General features: G+C 46.6%; 1 protein-coding gene across 1 annotated transcript in view; it reads right to left on the reverse strand.

The window, feature by feature from the left end:
• Positions 1 to 10062: 10062 nt before the first annotated feature.
• Positions 10063 to 20289, reverse strand: part of RBP2 (retinol binding protein 2) — a 64232-nt gene continuing 54005 nt past the window's right edge. The window contains exons 3-5 of the mRNA XM_058730036.1: positions 19861 to 20039; positions 11898 to 11999; positions 10063 to 10324 (exon numbers count right to left, since the gene is read on the reverse strand). Of these exons, the coding sequence (XP_058586019.1) occupies positions 10274 to 10324; positions 11898 to 11999; positions 19861 to 20039 (332 nt within the window). The 3' untranslated portion in view covers positions 10063 to 10273. The remainder of the gene's footprint in view (positions 10325 to 11897; positions 12000 to 19860; positions 20040 to 20289) is intronic.

Raw genomic sequence — 20289 nt, forward strand, 5'->3', positions numbered from 1 at the left:
TTTTTTCTTTTTTTTTATAAAAAAAAATTTTTTTAATGTTTATTTATTTTTGAGACAGAGGGAGACAGAGCATGAGTGGGGGAGGGGCAGAGAGAGGGGGAAACACAGAATCCAAAACAGGCTCCAGGCTCTGAGCTGTCAGCACAGAGCCCGACGTGGGGCTCGAACCCACGAACCATGAGATCATGACTTGAGCCGAAGTCGGACGCTTAACTGACTGAGCCACCCAGGCGCCCCCATATAGGTCTTTTTTCAAAACAGGGTGGTGTATGGGCAAAAATGAAAGACGAGTGAATATGAGCAAAATCTCAGGTTTCAGGGATTCAACATTATTGATCAAGGTGTATCTGGATTCTTTATGACATTTCCTATTGGCATCCAGAAATTCGAGAAGGGGACAGAACCAGGAGACTCTTCTTCCTCCTCTTTGTTTTCATGGTATCTTGTCTCGGACCTGCATGCCGACCCAGGGACCATCCCTAGGGCACACAAAGGCCTTGGTTTTCTTTGGCATCATTCCATCCTGGCATCATGACCCCTCCCCCTGCCCCACACACACACTGCCCACCCATAAAGAAAGCACAAACCTGAATACAGTGGGGCCCATGGTTCCCACATGTATCATTTTCATACCCCTGAGCCCAGAAGGAAGGGCCCAAGGGGAACCAGGATTTGAAGGGCACTAAGACCTCTTGTGCCTTGGGTGACAGGTCAGATCCCAAAGCCCAGGGAGGACTTTGCAGTCAGTGAACATTGAACAGTTGCAAGCTTGTCTGACATGGAGTTCTCAAGAAAGCCCCATTGGCCAATACTTCAATACTATGAAGACTAAATAAGCCAATGCATGGGAGGGGTCTAGCACAGGTAAATACTCAAAAGTGGTAGTCTTTGTTACTATATATTCATTATTTCTTTCCAAATGGTGGCTCAGTGTCAAAGCTGGGACTCCAGAGAGGATCCATCACCCCTCAGCCTTGTGTAGGCTCTGGGATTTGGAGGCCAAGGCACAGGCTGACTGGACCTACTTTCCACATGGCCTCCAATAGAGTTTTTCTAAAAATGGAGCTCTAAAGCGTATCTCTCATCCTACTTGAAGCCCTTCGGTGGCTGCCACTGACCCTGGAATATAGGCAGACAGAGGGGCCCTCTGAATCACTGGGGCCTGGGCAGGGGCCTGAGCAGAGGCAAAGTGAGCAGAGCAACTGAGGACTCTGTCCATCAGGGAAGAGTCTGAGGGCCCACATGGGTCAGGATTCAGGGTTCAATCCAGGTCTAGAGAAGAATGGAAACAGATTTGGGGAGGCATTTCAGAACCAAAAATGAGGTTCTTCTGTGCCCTAGAGATGGTTCCTGGGTGGGCACACAAGTCAGTCCACGAAACCAGATTCCAGGAGGAGTAAGACTGTTCTGGTTCTGTCCTCTTCTTGAATCCAAATGCCAGTAGGAAATGTAAAGAATCCAACATAATGACAGCTGGATTGGAGAGTGACCATTGATCCTGGGATGGTGAGGGGGCATTGACCTCTCTCTGTCCCACCACTGTGTGTCTATCTTGCCTCCTAGTGTATGAGGAGAAATGTGGCAGCTCCCACGATGGCTTCAATGGCTGTTATGAGAAAGAAATTCACTACGGGCAGTTAAGACACTTTGTGTTGCATGCGACAGTTCTGTTTGTTTCTCGCCATACTAGAAGTCCAGAGGTAAGGCAGGCTCTGGATGAGGATGAGAGACTATTGGTGTTACAATGACGTCATCAAGGCTGTTTTTGTGTCTCAGCTCTGCCACCCTTGCATGGATGTCCTCCTAAGATGGTTTCCTTCAGAGTGTCAAGATGGCTTCCAGGGAAAATGGCAAATACCTGCCTCCTTGTGAGGATGGGGGAAGTGCTGAAGAGACCTCTCCCTGACCATGAAATGTAAACCTTTCCTTTTAACCTGACTGGGCAATTTAGGGTACCCCAGACCGATAACAGTTTCCCTCTGGAGCTGGGGGATCCCAGATCAAATTTAAGATTCATTTCAAAAAGGCAGGAGAGAGCTATGGGTTGGGTAGGCAGGCGACTTCTCACCATGTTATAACTAATATATACCTCACACTGGCACGTGAGAAGCATTCCCAGGTTTTCAAGACTGTGACATCCTCTGGCTTCTTAAACACCCATGGTAAACTTGAGAGCTCAGCCAGGGTTAGTCTATCTACTTGCCAGAAAAGGGCTCAGAGAGGTTCAGAAACTAACTCAAGGTCACACAGGTGGTAGAGCAGCAGCCGGACTTTCTTTACCGTCCCTGCTCACTCAGAACCTGTTTATGGTCTAGAATCCTGTGGAGGCCCTGGGAGCAAGAGGGAGTCCCATGGGTGATTGAGTTGTTTGTTCTGTATACGGTTGGTATCTAAATACTCTCTCAGAGAGGATCCCACAACATGTGCATCCTAGATCTTAGCTGCCAACCAACCAATCTCTGGCACCCAGCTTTTCCCTGCCCCCATCCCTGCTTCCTACCCACAGGCCCTGCTTTTTCATGTTTTGCCTTCTCACCTCTAGTGCCCTTTGTCCCAAGATTACCCACTATCAGTTAATGACAAAAATCTTCCCAGTGTGGGTATGAGAAGGCAGGGGACAGGGAAAAGAGAGAGAGAAAGGACATTCCTAGGCAGAGAGTCTAGGGCATCTCCACCCAAGGCAAAATGGCAGTGAAGCCCAGCTAAGCAGATCTGGGCAGATAGGCCCAGCTGTTGCCTGCCAGAATGTTGACTCCTAACGCAAAGGCATCGATTTGTCCATTGGGATATGTGGTTCCTTCTGAGTTTCCCTGGTGATATTTGGTTCAAAGAGATTGGAAACAGGACTTCAGATAATCTGGCTTTCAAAGGAGCCAAGGGTCAGAGTCCATCTGTTGGCTAGTGGGGCTTAACTTTTTCTCCTGAACGGTTGCAGAGGGAAGTGGCCTTTTCTCCTTCTTGTTCTGTTTTAATGGGATAACCAGAGCCACAGAATATCCATTCCACCCTTCTGCCTTTGACAAAGCTTCCCTTCCTAGGTGCCAGCAAGAGGCCATGAGCTCCTCCAGCCATTGAAATGCCCACCTCCAGGCCACCTGTTGGAGGTGGCATCAGAGTCTGCCTGAGTGTCTCACTAACAGTGGAGTCTCCCAAACTTGGAGGAGCTCCATCGGGGATGTCTGAGGACCCTGGGGTTTCTCCTGATTTTGGGAATTTCTGTGTCTGTAATAAATGGGAGCCCCAGAGGAGTGAGGAATGCTCTGGAACATAGGGTGGGAGCACTGTGGCTAAGTGATAGCTCAGATAACCACTAAGGTCTTGATTCTTGTAGGTCTTCTATAGCCTTGTGTTTTAGAGAAAATGTAGCTGCTTCCTAGCTGATGCCTCTGCAATCCCCTGAACCTGACCCTGAGTAGAGAAAGCAATACTATTTTTTCTAATTATCCTGACATTTCTGACAAGGCTGTTGTTCCTTAAGTCTAAAGGGACTTGAAGTAGCTCTAATCTGGTTGGGCTCATGTCACCTGGTGCTGAGTTTCCAGAGTTCCCATTACCTGAATTGCACTAACATTCCCTAAAGTTCATAAGAAGGAGACTCCAGGTCTGTGGTAGAGGGAGAAGGAACTTTGAGAGGATGGTCTTTTAAAAATATTAACTCAATCTTTGCAATCTTGACTTTTTCTGCAAAGAAGCAGGTTTTGTTCAACCCTTCCATGCTTCCTGAGAGAACCAATGTGGCTGGGGTAAGGGGAGTGGGTAGAATGAGTCAAACAAGGGCAACACCCCAAAACTGGTCTGCAAAGGAAATCTCACAGACAAATGAAAGTCCTCTGAAGTTTTGGCAAGCAGGGTAAAGCAGATCAGTCCTATACTTGGGTCACAAGACAAATAGAGTCTTCCAATTTATTCTAGATTGTCAGTCATGTGGTCAGTTGCTCTGTATCCTCTGAAAATGTTATAGAAGAATATTAGTGATGCAAGAAAATTTCCCACTAGACGAGCGTCTCATCTTCTGCACCACTGACATTTGGAGCTGGGTAACCTTTGCTGTGGGGCTGTCCTATGTGTTGTAGGACATTTAGCAGCAGCCCTGGTTTCCAGCCATCACTAGTACCTCACCCCTAGTTACCAAACCAAAAATGCCTCTAGACATTGTCAAATGTCCCCTGGGGGTCAAAATGGTCCCATTTTGGTTTGAAAAAGTAATAATAGACTATCATTTTGGCCACTAATTACTGTGTGACTGTTACATGCCAGGCAATGTGTTAAGGGCCTTACAGACAGGATCTTGTTTATCTGTGTCTCCTGGGTTACAAGTGCCTTTTATTTTTTAGTTTCAGTATGAGAAACACATAAAGCAACAAGGTCCTGATTTCTCTAGTTAATTTGTGGGTTCTCCCTCTGCCCTAGCCCCACCCAGAGAAAAGTGACCATGTCAGGCTGGGGACAAAGATTAGGGTCCTGGCTGTGTCGCTTCTTAGGGGTGTGGTTTTGGACATCCTTGTCACTCTTTTGGAACCTTATTTATAAAATGAAGATAATAATGTCGTCCTTGAAAGGCTGTGAGGCTTAGAAACAAATTTGTGAGGAGAGGGAACATGCCTGCTTTGCTTATCCCTATCTCCTCATGCCAGGCCACTGGACCTGGTTCACAGTAGATGATCAATGCATGCTCCCTGAATGAATAGGTCAATGAAGAAGAATGCCTGGCATCTGTCACAGGCCCTGGCACTTATATGTGCCCCATCAATACTTCCTGTCCGATTGTACGTGTCAGAGGCACTAGCAGGCATTGGATGCTATGAGCAGGACAAAAAATAGAACCGCCTATGCCCTGCGGAGTTTGTGATCCAGGAGGATGGGAAGTTAGTCATTAAATAATTGCAAGTATGAAAATACCACGAAGCAGAGGTTCAGTCACCCACACGCTCCCAATCACTTGGACACACACTTACACACAAGCATGCCCGACAGCAGGCAGGTGAGAGCAAATACCTGGTGGCCCAGACTGTGGGAATCTCCAGAGCCAAGGATCTAGGCTCTCGAGAAGCTTTAGAGAAGTGTTCATTGCTTTTTAAGCTTAAAACAGTAAACTTTAATAAAAGAAAACATTTCCATTGAACTTTTAAATACTAGGAGTTAAAACTAATTAAGACTAATAAAACAGTCTGTTTTGTTCCAATTCAGTAAGCACTTTCTTTTATTAACCTCACTGTCCATTAAGATTGGGATTCAGGTTTGTCTACATCTGGAAAAGGTCATATTTGCCCAAAGACTGATGGAGGGCTGGAGTAAGGCAGCCACTTGCACTGGGAATGACAACAAAAGACAGGACTCTGTGAGGCTGCACCAAACCCATGGCCCTGTCCATGGCTATCACCATGGACATGTTTCCCCTCCCTATTCTGCCAAGCCTCAGTTTCCTCATGTGCGAAGAAAGGCTGGTACTACCATGTGAGGTTGTGTTGAGGATTAAGAGAACTAAGGTACATGTGGAAAGGTACACCTGATACATCATGTGGCACAAGGAGGGGTCATTTGATGGTGACCCTCTCCCTCTCGGCTTCTGTGTAAGCACTTCCCTGTACTGCATTCCCTCCATATGAAATGCCTAGCATGGTTGTTTCCTGACAGGAGCACAATGTCGCATTCTGTGTCCCCAGCCTCGACAGGATCTCTGATCGGCTGAGTGCATTTTCTGTTGTCGCATTTCAAAGAAGATGGGATTTTGTCCATCTTTCCAGGCCTTGCACTGGGTTCCCCATCAAGATCCATGACCTAAGTGATCCAGAAGCATGAGGGGCAACTAAAGTGAGGACCAACCCCAGAAAAATCTATGACCAAATCTTTAAAGTTCTTGAAAATTCTGTTAGTGCATTTCTATTTCATTTTCTCAAGCCCCAGCTTCTAATTGGGTCCACTTACGTAACAAGTGTAATCAGTGAGCCAAAATTAAATACCCCCAACCTTTGCCCTTCTAATCAATCACAAGTCATGAGTGAAAAGAGCTGGTTCAAGTGGAAGATTTGGCTCCAGGAGGCCTGCTTTATCAGTTCTGTCCGGCTCTGCACAGAGGTGGGACCAAACCCCCCAGCCTAGGAGAATGTGAACCAGTCATCTCCAGTGACATCCTGTCTGCAGTGGAATTAGTCTTGAAGGAAATTTAGAGTGAATGCTGATTTAAGAAAAATGCAGCCTAGTTTCAGATGATTGGGAAGACATGGCTTTAGAGGTTGCCTGAATATGATAGGTGTCTCCCCTGCCATGAAGCTTCTCCAGAGAGCATGAAACCACTTCTCTTAAGGGGCTCAGGACATGCAGGCCGAGGTCCTGATAACAGCCTCCAGAGAGATGTGTAGGTGGTCTGCACTTGCTTTGGTCACCTGTGGAGATGGACTGGGCTTTGTTGAGAGTGTGCAGGTACAGGTACATAGGTGAATATGCATTCGGAATAAATCATGCTTTGGGGAGCCTGGGTGGCTCAGTCAGTTAAGGGTCCGACTTCGGCTCAGCTCATGATCTCGCAGTCTGTGAGTTCAAGCCCCACATTGGGCTCTGTGCTGATAGCTCAGAGCCTGGAGCCTGCTTGGGATTCTGTGTCTCTGTCCCTCTTTGCCTCTCCCCCACTCAGGCTCTATCTCTGTCTCTCTCTCTCTCAAAAAAAAAAGCATTAAAATGAATCATGTTTTAACTGAAAGAAGTAGGGTTTGTCATTGTGCCTGCCAAGCACCTGCAGGTGACTCACCTGGGGGCCTTTTAATAACACAGATTCCTAGGCCCTGCCCATGACCTCAGAGCCACAATCTTGAAGGGGGAGGGAGGCAGGAATCTGTGTTTTTAATCAATTCTCCTGTGATCTTCACATTTGGGGACTGTGTAAGGGATATCAGTGTTTTTGTTTTTAAGTGTTTATTTATTTACCTGGAGAGAGAGAGAGCAAGAAAGGGGGGGGGGAACAGAGAGAGAGAGAGGGAGACACAGAATCCCAAGCAGACTCCATGCTGTCAGTGCAGAGCCCAATACAGGGCTCGAACTCACAAACCATGAGGTCATAACCTGAGCTGGAAACAAGAGTCAGACGCTTAATAGACTGAGCCACCCATGTGCCCCGGGGAAGTCAGTATCAAAATACTTATAAAGCAAGAGTTTTAATGAGGGGATCACTACCTCAGCACACATGTATGTATAAATCAATGGGACTGGGGAAGAGAATGAGTACTGACTACGGTTTTAGGTTCTGTGCTAAGCTCTTGCCCAATCTCGCTACTCTTTGTGACGCAGGCTCCATAGTCTTTATTCCTGACTCCACAGAAGGAGAAACAGAGGCTGCACCCCTGTCCAGCCGAGCAGGATCTGAACTAAGGACTGAGGCCAAAGCCCACATTTCAGCAACTCAGTGCTCCCCATTTGTGAACTGGGGTTTTCAGTGGGCAGGCTTTTTTAACTTTCAAGCTCAGGCCCCATGGTTCATAGATCAGCACATCCTCCCTCAGGACATCTCTAGAGGCTGGGGTTTGAGGTTCTGAGAGTCTTTCCCAACAGCCCGTATGGGGCTATATGCCTCAGTGCAAGATGGGTTTTCAAAGGTGACTCCTTCCACTCTGTCCCTAAACAGACTTGTCCGTGTGCTGGGGGAAAGCATTGTTGTCATGATTTAGTCTTGAAATCGGCTGAGGGAACAGAGAAATACGAGAGGCAGGACTTGCCCCATCTCGCCCACAGTGAGTGAGGGACATGGGGACAGGCCCTGGCCCACAACATCTGCCCAGCTTTGAAATGAATACCTCAAATTCGACCACTTCTGCGTGCCACTTTCTTTGTTGAAAAAAGAAGGAGCAGTAGAATGAACGGAACCACTGTTGGTCTTTTGTGCCACAGGGAAACTAATCAGTTAACTCTTCACTTGTGGAAAAGGTACGCTGAGAAAATCCCCCTTGGAAATGGGAGTTTTAAATTATATTGTTTGTTATCTGTCATTGAAAAAGTGGTCTGCACATGTAAGGAACAAGTTGGTGTTTCCAAAACACTGTCCAGGAGTGAAACACTGTGGGTAAAGGGTCCCAGGGCTTAAGGCCCAGCTTCTTTGCCTCAGGACTTGTCAGAGCTTTAAAAACAGGAATTCTCACGAGTTTCTAAGAAGGAGATATGGTTTTCATCATTTCCAAAGTTCATTTGACCATCAACTTCTTCACAGAATCTCAGGGCCTAACATCCCCTGGAATACACTTTGCAGAAGCTAGGACTGAAAGTTACTAGTAATTAGAATCCCTGCCATGGACAGAATACCTGATAGCTCGTCTCAATGGGCTTTCAGATGGATCTTGTTCTCTAGGGCTTTCTTGAAGGACAAAGGAGAGGGTGATTTGAGGCTGTTTTGGACAAGGGCGAAACTAGGAGGGGGCATCAAAAGGGGGACCTGGGGCTCCTGGAGAAGCTCCAGGGGGACTGGGGACAAAGAGCTTGCTTCATCAGTCCCTGCACTTGGAGACGGGCCTGCAGCTCCTCAGGAAGCTCCCCTCTTCCCTAGAGCCTGTGGGAAGACCCCACCCCCACCCAGGAAGCATGACCCTCCATCCAGGCACTTCTCTGTCTTTCCTGGGGCAGGAACATGGCATGGCTGTTGGGGAGGACAGACTGCCAGGAGGCCTGTGGCATGGATGCCTGGTCAAGGGCTTAGGCCAAGGCTGGCCCTGGGCCACGTGGCCAGATTACAATTTTTCTCTCCCGCCTTGATTCCATTTAGGCTGCTCAGGATCGATGAATGTTCTGTTCATTCAAGTCACACCCGAGTGTGCCAACACCACGTGCTACTGCTCTGGGGATAAACCTGCTTTTCGAAGATAATGCTTACCTAATGGTGGGATTCTAGGCCCTGCTACAAAATGGGGAGGAAAATGGCTTTGAGCTATAGGGGCTTCTCAGGATCCCATGAATGATCCACCATAAATCTCTTCCTATTGACTACCATGCTGTTCCAGGTGCACTATTCCATTGGTACATCCAGCAGGAAAATACAATTCAGCTCAGAGTAACAAACCTAATGTTCTGGAAGTACCAGGAGGCCTTGGGGGTACCAAGCCATCCCTACTTAGTATCCACTCATCTGGACCCCTGGGATGTGGAGGGAATAGCTCTAAATAATGATCAGAGCTAGCAGGAACTTCATTCTTACCATGTATCAGGTTCCATTCCAAGCACTCTGTATGCAATAGCTTGCTTAATGCTCACATTAACCCCATGGAGGAGATGCTATTTTGTCTTCTCCATTTTATAGAAGAGAAAAACATGGATAGAAAGGCCAATGAGGGGCTCCTTGGTGGCTTAGTCAGTTAAGCATCTGACTCTTGGTTTCAGCTCGGGTCACAATCTCATGGTTCATGAGTTTGGGCCCCATACTGGGCTCCGTGCTGACAATGTGGAACCTACTTGGGATTCTCTCTCTCCCTCTCTCTCTACCCCTCCCATCTCTCGCTCTCTCTCTCTCTCTCTCTCTCAAAATAAAGATATAAACTTCAAAAAAAAAAGAAAAGTCAATGAAGTTCCCATGGTTACCTAGCTAAGAAGTGGAGAAGCAAAACTTGAACTCAGGCTTCCTGGAAGTGCTTAGCAAGTCCTCTGCAGGGGTGCCATTTTGCCCATAGATGAAGGGCAGAGGGCTGTCCTGGGCCAAGAGCAGCTGGTACTGAAGATCTGCAGAGGCCCTTAGAAGTAGCTGGGCCCATTTTGCTGAAGGCAAAGTGCAAACTGGAAGCCATCTGCATTCTTAAAATAGAGAATCTTGGAGAAATGAATGTACTATCCAAAGGAATGAATCACAAAGGGCAATGTTCAAGAATTAGTAGGGGATGCTGATGTTAGCCAGAGAATGTTTCTGAGTAAAGTAATTCCCCCAAACAAATTAACAAAAAACAAATAAAATGAAACAAAAAAATAAACAACAACTACCACAACAAAAGCTACACAGAAAACCACCATGTGGGCAATCACACTTTTGCCTGTGGATAAAACTGAGAGTTCTAGAAATAAAGGGAGATAGATATAAAGGGTTTCAAAGTATGGGAGTGATTTTTGTTTTTTCATTTAATGCCAGGTTTCAGCGAAGGAAGTATATGTTTGTCAACTGTTAACACACTCATTCTGTTTTAAAACCCCATCCAGATGCCTTACTGGGCTCTGTTAGGAGGGGAGGGACCCCATGGCTGCTTCCCTAAGCCCACAGAGAACTCATGTGGGAAGTGTGGAGCACGTGCTCAGCAGGCCCCCTCGTGGGCCATTACTTCTTCTTGAACACTTGATGGCACACCTGGTCACCGCAGGTCAGCTCCTGCAAGGTTAGAAAGTGGGTGAAGTGATTAGCAAGCCAGGCCTTCCTATGCCCGCACCTCCCCCTGCCCCCGCCTCTTGGTGTCTGGGAGTTGGGGTGGTGGGGGAAGCTGGAATAAAGAGGACACTTAGTCATTCTGGGCAAAGTGCATCTCATAGACCCAATCAGCTGGCATGCCCTGCAGGTAGCAGTAATTTGATTTTGACACTAGAATTGAGCTTGAACAACTATAAAAATGAAAAATGCAAAGAAATTACCCTCTTGGGCGGGATTTTTCCTACTCCCGTGATTAAAGCAACATCTCCTAATTTATAAAAGGCAGTGAAGCCACAAAGAAGGAAGGGATCTAGTGGGGAAAAGCATTTGGAAGGCAAGGGCCTGGGAATATGCTGGCTGGTGGGGTGTCACTCCATCCTGGGGGCTTTCTGGCCTCTGGGGATTAGAATGTGGGTTGGCGACATCACAGGCAAGGACAGGGCATGGGCTGCAGAAGGGCTCCCCCCAGGCCTGCCTATGCAGACAAAATGCTGCTTTTCATCTAGACAGAGGGAACCCCCAGGCCTTATCCTCACCTCATGACTCCTTGAGGGAGGAGGGAAAAATATGAGTGTGGGGACGGCCACAAAATCATTGCAGTTGACAATGAATCCATTGTCTTAGCCACAGGGACCATTGGGGATTGTACTACAATTAAAAAAATCCATCATCCAAACCAGAGCAGGTAGGGAAAACCATCAACAGAAAACACAGTGAATGCCTCCCATTTATCACCAGTTGACACTGCCTCCAAAATAAAGATCTCAGGTGAGGCAGAGCCTGCCTGTGAAGGGCACCATGGTGACCTGAATACCGACACTGGAGCCAGGCACCCGCTTGACTCCACAGGTGACGAACGATTGAATGAATGAAGAGCCATGTGACAAATGAGTGACTGAATGTATAAAGCAGTGAAAGATTTTCCCCTACGTGAATGCCAGATGCATAAATTTCCTTGAAGGTTGAAGACTGAAAAATTAAGCTATCTAGACACATAATTCATTTCAGGAGATCAGCAATTGTTCCTACTGCTCTGTTCTAATACCAAGTTTACCTAAAATAGTTCAGGACCAGGTGGGCACACCTGATGATGAGAGGGTAATGTCTGTGGTCTGTGAGATGGTTTCCCAAGCCCACCTGCCCCTGTCCACCCTACTCCCACCACTCTTCTTCCCTGGCTCACATAATGGTGAGGCCTGGACTTCCCCTCCCTTGGGGCGTCTTAATTCTGTGCCTCCCATTTCTCTTTAGCTGGTCTTTAGCAGGTTCCCTGCATTTCTCCCTAGATCTCGGCTTCCTAACTCAGCATTTTGAACTTTCACTTTAATTGCAGCCGCTCACACAAACAGCGATATAGATTTCTTCCTGGAGTCCCCTGAGCCAGATGGGAATGGCTTTCTGACTATATGACCACACACATTTGGCTGGAGCTCAGGGGAGGAGTGCAGGGCCGTTTTTCTTGTCAAAGCACCTGGCGAGGTGAACCTGTCATGTGTGGAAGTGTGTGGAAGGGAGCCGGGCAGACCCCGGGACTTACCAGGTGCAGCTTGTCCCCCTCAACCCACTGCCTCCAGCCGCGGTTCTCCTTCTCCCCCTTCTGCACGCATACCAGGACATCGCCTTCCCAGGTGATCAGCGTCTGCAATGATAGGTTCCCAGGCGAATCAAATGTATGGTCTTGATGGGGACCGAGCAAGCCTAAACCCGCAGCTGCACTTCCCGAGGCCATAGCCAGGCTCCCGCTTGCCCACAGGGCAGAGCCCTCAGCTTCTGCCAAGCCAAGATCTGCCAGACTCACTTTCCACATATACCCACCATTCCCACCAAACCGGCTTATTGGAGCTGGTTCTCTTTTAAAGAATTCTACTCTCTCATTTTACCATACTGTGAAGATAGCATTTCAAATCAGTGGGGGAAAAGATGATGCATTTGACTATGTAAGGATGTAAACTTTGTGGAAGGGGAAAATAGTGTAATGTCAACAGATGAGTAACAAACTGGGAAAAATAATTGTAACACATATCAAAGACCTGACTTCTTTATATATAAAGGGCTCCTGTAAATCAATAAGAAAAAGATCATTCACCTAATAGGAAATTTTAAAAAGGATGCAGCCAACAGCTTACAAGGAGAAAATAAAACAAACCAGCAGATGGCTTGTACCCATAAGAAAACATATTCAAACCTACTCATAATAGGAGAAATGCAAATTAAGGCTGGTGTTTTTTTCAGATACAATTCATCATATGGTCAAAGATCAAAGGGTCTGATAACACACTGAGTTGGAGGAAGTGTAGAGAAGCAGGCACCTCCGTAAACGGCTGGTGGGTATAGAAATTGGTATGAGCCCTTTTGCAGGGCAATTTTATATTACCTTTTGAAATATGGCATTGTGTATACTCCTTGACCTAGAAATTCTGCTTCTGGGAATTTTCCTACAGAAGCTACATTGTGAGGACTGCCTGTTGTAGGGCAATAATACATGCAGAGAAGCTACCTAACTAGCAGGGGCCACAACAGATGGCTTCAGTGCCATCCTCATCCAGAAGCAGGAGGGTGGACCTTCCCCTGGTCCTGGGTTTCCTCCAGGAAGCAATGCAGACTGGTTAGTAAAACAGGAGCAGCAGCAGAGATTCAGAGCTCATGTTGGACAGCCAGGCTGAGCAGACCAGTAGGTTGGAGAAGCCATAAACCTGCTGAATTCCAAGAGGCTCAAACTCCTGTGCCTGGGGTGCCTGGGTCGCTCAATTGGCTGAGCGTCCAACTCTTGATTTCCACTCAGGCCATGATCTCACGGTTCATGAGTTCGAGCCCTGCGTCAGGCTCTGTGCTGACAGTGCGGAATCTGCTTGGAATTCTCTTCCCTCTCTCTCTGGCCCTCCCCTGCTCACGTTCTGTCTCCCTCTCAAAAAAAAAAAAAAAAAAAAAAAAAAAAAGAAACAAAAAACTCCTGTGCACACACTTATAAATTTTACACCCCCCAACTCCTCTGCCCTCTGTTTCCCTTTTACTTCTCCTGGTACCTGCCTCAGGACGATTCGTACCAGCCTTAGGTGGTTCTCTAGGGCCACCCACCTCTGAGCTCAGATTAGGACTGCACATGCACCTCCGGAGAGAATGATGTCACTCCCATGCAGGCAGTGGTTTTGTGTCGGTACTGTCCTTTCTCAGGGATGGCCCTGATGCCAGTTGGTTTTCTTCTAAGTATGTACAATCAGTAGTACACCTCTATGAGCAATAATATGCCAAGGACTAGACGTTTACTTTTCTATCTTGCAAGCCTAGTTGGTGACAAACTGACCTGTGTTTATTTAGTCACTGTCCTTTGCACATTTAGGTCTATTTTTTGGTACAGATTTTCTTTCTACAGATTGTTAAGTCTACCTATTTCTAAAATATTTGACCTTGACCATATTATATATTTAATGTACAATTTTATTCCTCCTCATTTTACTCCTCAACACAATGCAGTGTTGTTTGTTACAGCAAATGTCTGGAAGCCTCATCAATTCTGTCAGTGGGTGGCTGGTTAAATATGTGCGGTTCATCCATGCTGTGCAGCCCTTGAAAGGAGGAGGCAGCTCTCTACTTATGGAGGAGGGCAGTCTCCATAGTGCACAGTTAAGTCAAGAAAGCAAAGAGCAGGGCCATGTGCATAAAACAAGGGGGGTGGGTGCATGCCTGCATATGTTTGCACACAATCTCTTCAAGGAAGTAAAAGAACCCTTAGTAGTATTTGTCCCTGGGAAGGAACTGAGAGGCTGGGGGCCAGGATGGGAAGGAAATTTCACTTTTTACTTTTTAAAAAACCATCTGCATGTATTAATATTCCCTAAATTAATGTAATGATAAAATTCCCTATGTTTTCTAAAGAAAATGTCTCCTCCTTTGGGGCCATCCTAAGCCTCACATCTTTGAATGTCTTGGAGAAGCTTAATTCACAGGGTGTTCCCTTTGCCTTTCTGGGAGGGAGATGTTGTCTGGAATATTCCAGAATTCTCTCCCAAGTAGATGAGAAGGGGATACTCATTTGTTGTTGCTCATCATCAGTCTTGCGACTAAGTTCCCTCCCAAAAGGATGAGAAACGACTCAAAATGTCTTCTATTTGGGCAAAGACCTTGTCTCCTAACCCTGCCTCCCCCATCCCACATTGCCTTACACCTAATGGACACCTAATACATGCTCATTGAACAAGTATCTGTTGCCCCCAATTGACAATAAGCTCCATGAAGGAAGAGGCTATGCCAGCTGTTCAGTCCTGCAACCCCAGACTCGGCACAGTCACCAGCCAGAGAAGGTGCCTGGTAGGCAGTGTTAAATGAATCTGTGATTGAGTAATTTTGTCGAAATGGAATCTTGAGGTAAATCCACATGGGGGAATAAATGAGCGTATGTATTCTTCATTGATGATGGTTCTTGGCAATGACTCAGCCGACCCACCTCCTTGCCTTGGTTTCTCTGGTACCCCAGGAGTGCACCCATGGGACCATCAATATGGACACTGGATGGTAACTGTCCATCTACTTGTCTGCCTCCTCAGGAGGCTGTGAGATCTTTCAGGGCAAAAAGGGGTCAATGCAATGACCCAGGCCTGGCATGTAGTAGGCGCTTGGCAAACACATAGAAGGAGCAAAAAAGAAAAATGTTGGTGCATGAGGGCCTGTCCTAATATTTTCTGTTGATAAATCTTAGTAGGCAGCAAGATTAACAGTTACTCTGACCCTAAGTAAATCCATTACCAGTGGCAATATCTACAATTAATGGTAGCACCTACATGTTTCCTACATGAAACAGACGACAAGAAGAGAGGAGAGAATGGTTAAATGAACTAAAATTCCACACTTCAACTTGCTTTTAGCTGGTGTCCCTCATCCCCACATCAGAGGAGGTTTTAAAAGATGCCCAACTGTCTTAAAAGATCTTGAGGCTGAGGAAATGGATACTAGTGAGGAAAATCATTGCTTGTGAGCTAGAGGGTGAAGAAGATGTGTTTGCAGTGAATTAAGGAAACTGGGCCCCCAACTGCAATTTCCCCTATCTCAGTGTTCAAAGTTAACATCATTAAAAACAGCCCTGTATGGGAAATTAGATATGGTCCTGTATCAATGTTAAATTTGCAGAAGTTGACAACTATACTGTGATTACATAAAAGAATATCCCAATTCATAGGAAACACTCAATTATTTAGGGGTAACATATCAGACTGTTCAGAAAAATATATTTATATAATGGCAAGAGAACATGTACAAAAGATAAAGCAAATGGGGCAAAAATGTTAACAGTTAGGTAATTCTCAGCAGAGGGTATACAGATGTTCTTTGCTACTTTCGTGCAACTTTTCTGTAAATTTGAATCAGTCCCCAAGGAAGTTTTTTTTTTTTTTAAAGGAAAATAACAGCTCTTTAAATTAAGAGCATTAAAGGGGACTATTAACAGGTTTAAACTCTCCCAGTGCACCTGCCCTCATGGAAGAGTTATTCTGGCAGTGCCCACTGTCCCCTCCGGCGATCCCTGAAGTGGGAACCTCGTGTGTTTCCCCTGGGCTCTGGCGCATAATAATCACAATGGCATTATTTGTTCTAACTGCCATCATCTGTGTCTGCGTTCCCCTGCCCTTACTGTCTGCCTCCAACTACTTATTGTTTTTAATTGAGATATAATTCCCATACAATTTACCCTCCTTTTAAAGTATATAATTCAGTCATTTTTAGTATATTCACAGGGTTGTAAAACCATCACCACTATCTAAATCCAGAATATTCTCATTGTCCTCCAAAGAAGTCCTGCACGAATTAGTCACTGCTACCCACTCCCTCTGCCCCTGGCAACCACTTTCTGTGTCTACAGGTTTGCCTATCATGGACATTTTATATAAGTCATATGACAAGTGGCCTTCTGTGTCTGACTTCTCTCACTTGGCAGAATGTTTTCCAAGTTCATCCAAGTTGCAGCAGGTATCAGTACTTTATTCCTTTCTATGCCCATATGCTATTCCATTATAAGATTATTAATTACTTCTTTTTAATGTACTTTTATTCTGGGCAGCTTGTGTATTTTTTTTTTTTGCTTGTTTGCTTGTTTGCAAGCTTGTTTGCTTGTTTGCACCTTTTTGAAAGGTGGTTTAAATTCTCTTAGAAACAAATCAGAATAGGAAGTGACCCACGTGACCCATAGGAAGGAAGAAGATGATCCCTGGGTCCCTCAAAGATTCGACCCCATGATCAAAGTGGTGTCACTGTTCCTGTTCTGGCATAGACCTGGGCACTTTAGGGCTCTATTGTGCCTCTGCTACAACCCCACCCTACACACATCTCTCCCCCAAACTGCCCAATGGGGAGATTCTCAGAGGGGTTCCTGAGGGTGACCAAGTTGTTGAGAAGTAGAGCCCTGGAGCATAAGAGCATGAGTGCTACAGCAACATATATACACACAGATACATGCACACACACAGACACACACACACACTCATACACATGCACACATATACATATATGCACCGGTGCATACTGGGGCACATACATGCACATGCGCACACATGCACATAGACACACAGCTTTGTGTGCACTCACACATGCCACCACCTTTGGAAGACAGAAATTCAGCAGAGAGGTAGACTCACTTGCTCCCTGTAGTCCCTTTCCAGCTGAAGGAATCCAGTCAAGTTACATTGAGTAGGTAGTTCCAAGGGCATCTGCTCTCTGTGCAATTCTCATGCGAACAGTCCTTTGCTGGAGGAGACTGGGCACATTCTGTCCTGGGCACTTCTCAGCCCCCACCAGTCTCCTCTGAGTGTGTGTGTGTGTGTGTGTGTGTGTGTGTGTGTGTAAGCCCCAACTTTTTGTTTTGGGCAGAACAGAGACAAAAACTGGGAAGGGGGATTCTCTCTCCATGCAGGGCTAAGACCTGATCCTGGGGAACAGATGGGGCTCCCAGAGGGAGCCCAGAGGGACAAGAATGGAAGAAGAGGCACAAGAAGAACAAGTGTTAAGAGACGGAATCCTTTAAGGGTCAGGAAAGTTGCACGTATGTGACTGATTTCAGGAAGAGTGAGTTCTCGACTATCAAAGGTGATGGAAAAGCCAGTCAGAGACAACAGGGTTGCTTTTCAATAGCCCAAACCCAGAATGGAAAGGTGAGGGAAAATGAATCATTGTGAACAGATCAGGCTGGAACAGCAGAGTGATGCAAAAATCCAGACCACAAATTTCCTTTTGGTTCTGGTGTCTGAGGAATTGGCCTTCTAGCCACACAGTTCAGAGAAGGCTTGTTGATCCATCAACCCTTCGGGGAGGGATTCTACAAGGGGCTGTTCCAGAGCCCGGAAGCTCAGGCTCTTATGCCAAGATTGCTCTGATGGAAGCATTTCCAAAGTGCTTTTCATTTCCCACTTTTCTTTAGCAAGGAGCACTAAATATAATTCAACCTTGACTTGATGGCTGAGATTATCAATGCTGCAGGACAACTTGATTGAGAAATAAAATGTGTCCTGCTCTCTTGGCTTCAGACTCATCACCAAAGAATGATGACAGCTTTTTCTCCCCACCCAGGAGAGCAGCCAGACCTCATGTCCCTGGCTTTGGGGGAGGGTTGAGACCCGTGACTTTGAAGGCGCTCCTGGATGCACCAGAGAAAAGTGGGACTCTGTAGAGAGTAGGGCTTATGGTGAAAGGGGAAGGGCAGGGTGGAGGATTCTGCTTTCCTGAGACACTCTAAGGGGATGGCCCACTGCTGGGGGTTGAGGGCACAAATACCGGTGGACACGATACTCAGCCCTGCCCGCCCTCACTTTGGGAGCCAGGGCAGAGGTCCTGGTGTCTACATTGGCATGGGGGGAGTGGGTGCTATAAATATTTAAGCTGCCCACCGTGGTATAAACTGCATGGGCCTGGACCGTGAGTGGTCTGTGGCAACCATGCTAAATGATACCCCCGGAAGTTTCCTGGATTGTATCATCCATGAGGTTCTTGCACGATGCTAAGATTGGAATGGGAGAATCCTTAAATATGACTGAGATGCATTTCTCCCCACTCCTACTTGTGGGGACTGACCAGGTGTAATTGGATTTGGATAACCAAAGACAGGTGCACTTACTATGAGTGTGGGCACCGTGGAGATTGCACACTGCTTTATGATTCCACATGGGGTTGCAAGAGAAGAGGGGGGCCTGCTGTTACCTCGCCTTCCCCCCTTCCTCCCCACTTCTCCCTGTTGCTATCCTTCTCTACCTTATTTACAAAAAGCTCTTCTGGACGAGGACCTATCTCCTCTGCAGAGTCCACTTCTCAGGCTTTGAGATAACTCTCGACTTACGCACTCAGAGTTGTCTGCTCACTACCAAGGTCCTACCTATACCCAAGCTGTTCCAGTGGCTGGAAGTCTGGCCTTCTGATAAATGGAGGCTTTCCTCAGTGATGTCCTGTGAGTTAAGGTGATGCCGAGACAGAAGATTCCTCCAAATACCAGGACTGGGGAAACCCTGACTTCATTTAGTCTACTGACTTTTTTTGATTAGCACTTTCTTTTTCTTTTTCTCTTTTTGAAAAAAAAATTTTTTTTAATTTTTTTTTTAACATTTATTTATTTTTGAGACAGAGAGAGACAGAGCATGAACGGGGAAGGGTCAGAGAGAGAGGGAGACACAGAATCTGAAACGGGCTCCAGGCTCTGAGCAGTCAGAATAGAGCCCAACGCGGGGCTCGAACTTCACGGACCGCGAGATCATGACCTGAGCCGAAGTCGGACGCTTAACCGACTGAGCCACCCAGGCGCCCCTTGAAAATTTTTTTAAAGTTTATTCAGTTTTGAGAGACAGAGAGCAAGCAGGGGTGGGGCAGAGAGAGAGGGAGACACAGAATCTGAAGCAGGCTCCAGGCTCTGAGCTGTCATCCCAGAGCCCGATGTGGGGCTCGAACTCATGAGCTGTGAGATCATGACATGAGCCAAAGTCAGATGCCTAACTGACTGAGCCACCCAGGTGCCCCAGCACTTTATTCTTCTTAAAAAAATTTACATCAGTTGGGATCCTCCAGTATTGAGGTATTTCATATAAAAACATGAATTCTCAGCATCTCTTGAAAAGAAAAATGAAATCTAGCAACATAAGGCCCCAGGGCTCCATGGCAATGCTTGGCTGGTGCTGAGTAGGGTTGCCCCTGGGATGAAGCTGTGCTACCCAGCTTGTGAAATCACTGTCACTCCCTACAATATTCCACCTTCTTGGCTAGACCCATGTCGGCATAGGAGCTGGCCTCCTAACCCAGATCCTAGAGAGGTCGGCAGTCTTTTCATCTCTCCTTTCCTTATAAACTTAGTGTAGAAGGCAGCTTCCCTCTTCCTGCTGAACTTCCAATAATTGCTAATTGCCAGCATCATTAAGTCCACTCTGGTCCCCTCTCCTGATCCCTCCCAGGTTGTTTCTGTCATATTTTCATTGTGAAGGCAGATAGCCAGCTCCTGCACACAGAGTATATGAGTAGAAACTGCCAGGCCAGGTCCTCACCTTAACAGTCCGATTGTCCAGGCCCTTTGTGTGTTCCTCAAACTCCACTCCAACGGTGAAATCCAGGTCATAGTTGCGGAATGTGCTGTTGGTTTTTGTCTTGAAGTTATCGCCATTTTGATCAATGATCTTTGTCTGAGTCAGACGTACTGCGATCTTGCGGGTGGCAAAATCAATATCTGTTGGCAAAGGGAGTTGTGGAGGTTATGATGTGCTCAGCCAGACTCATTCATTTCTTTAACAAGGCCAAACATTTAGGACCAGAGGCACAGATCATGGGCAGGCCACATTTCTTTGCTCAAATGGAAAAGAAGAGTTGTCTTACACACGGCCAGTTTGGGCATCTCAGTCAATTGTCTGGAAACCTAGGGTCTCTCAGTGCCTCTTCAGGAGCCCTAGTAGGAGGGAGAGGTAGCAGGCAGGGCTTAC

This window comes from Neofelis nebulosa, chromosome 5 (assembly GCF_028018385.1).
Source record: "Neofelis nebulosa isolate mNeoNeb1 chromosome 5, mNeoNeb1.pri, whole genome shotgun sequence".
Taxonomy (NCBI): domain Eukaryota; kingdom Metazoa; phylum Chordata; class Mammalia; order Carnivora; family Felidae; genus Neofelis; species Neofelis nebulosa.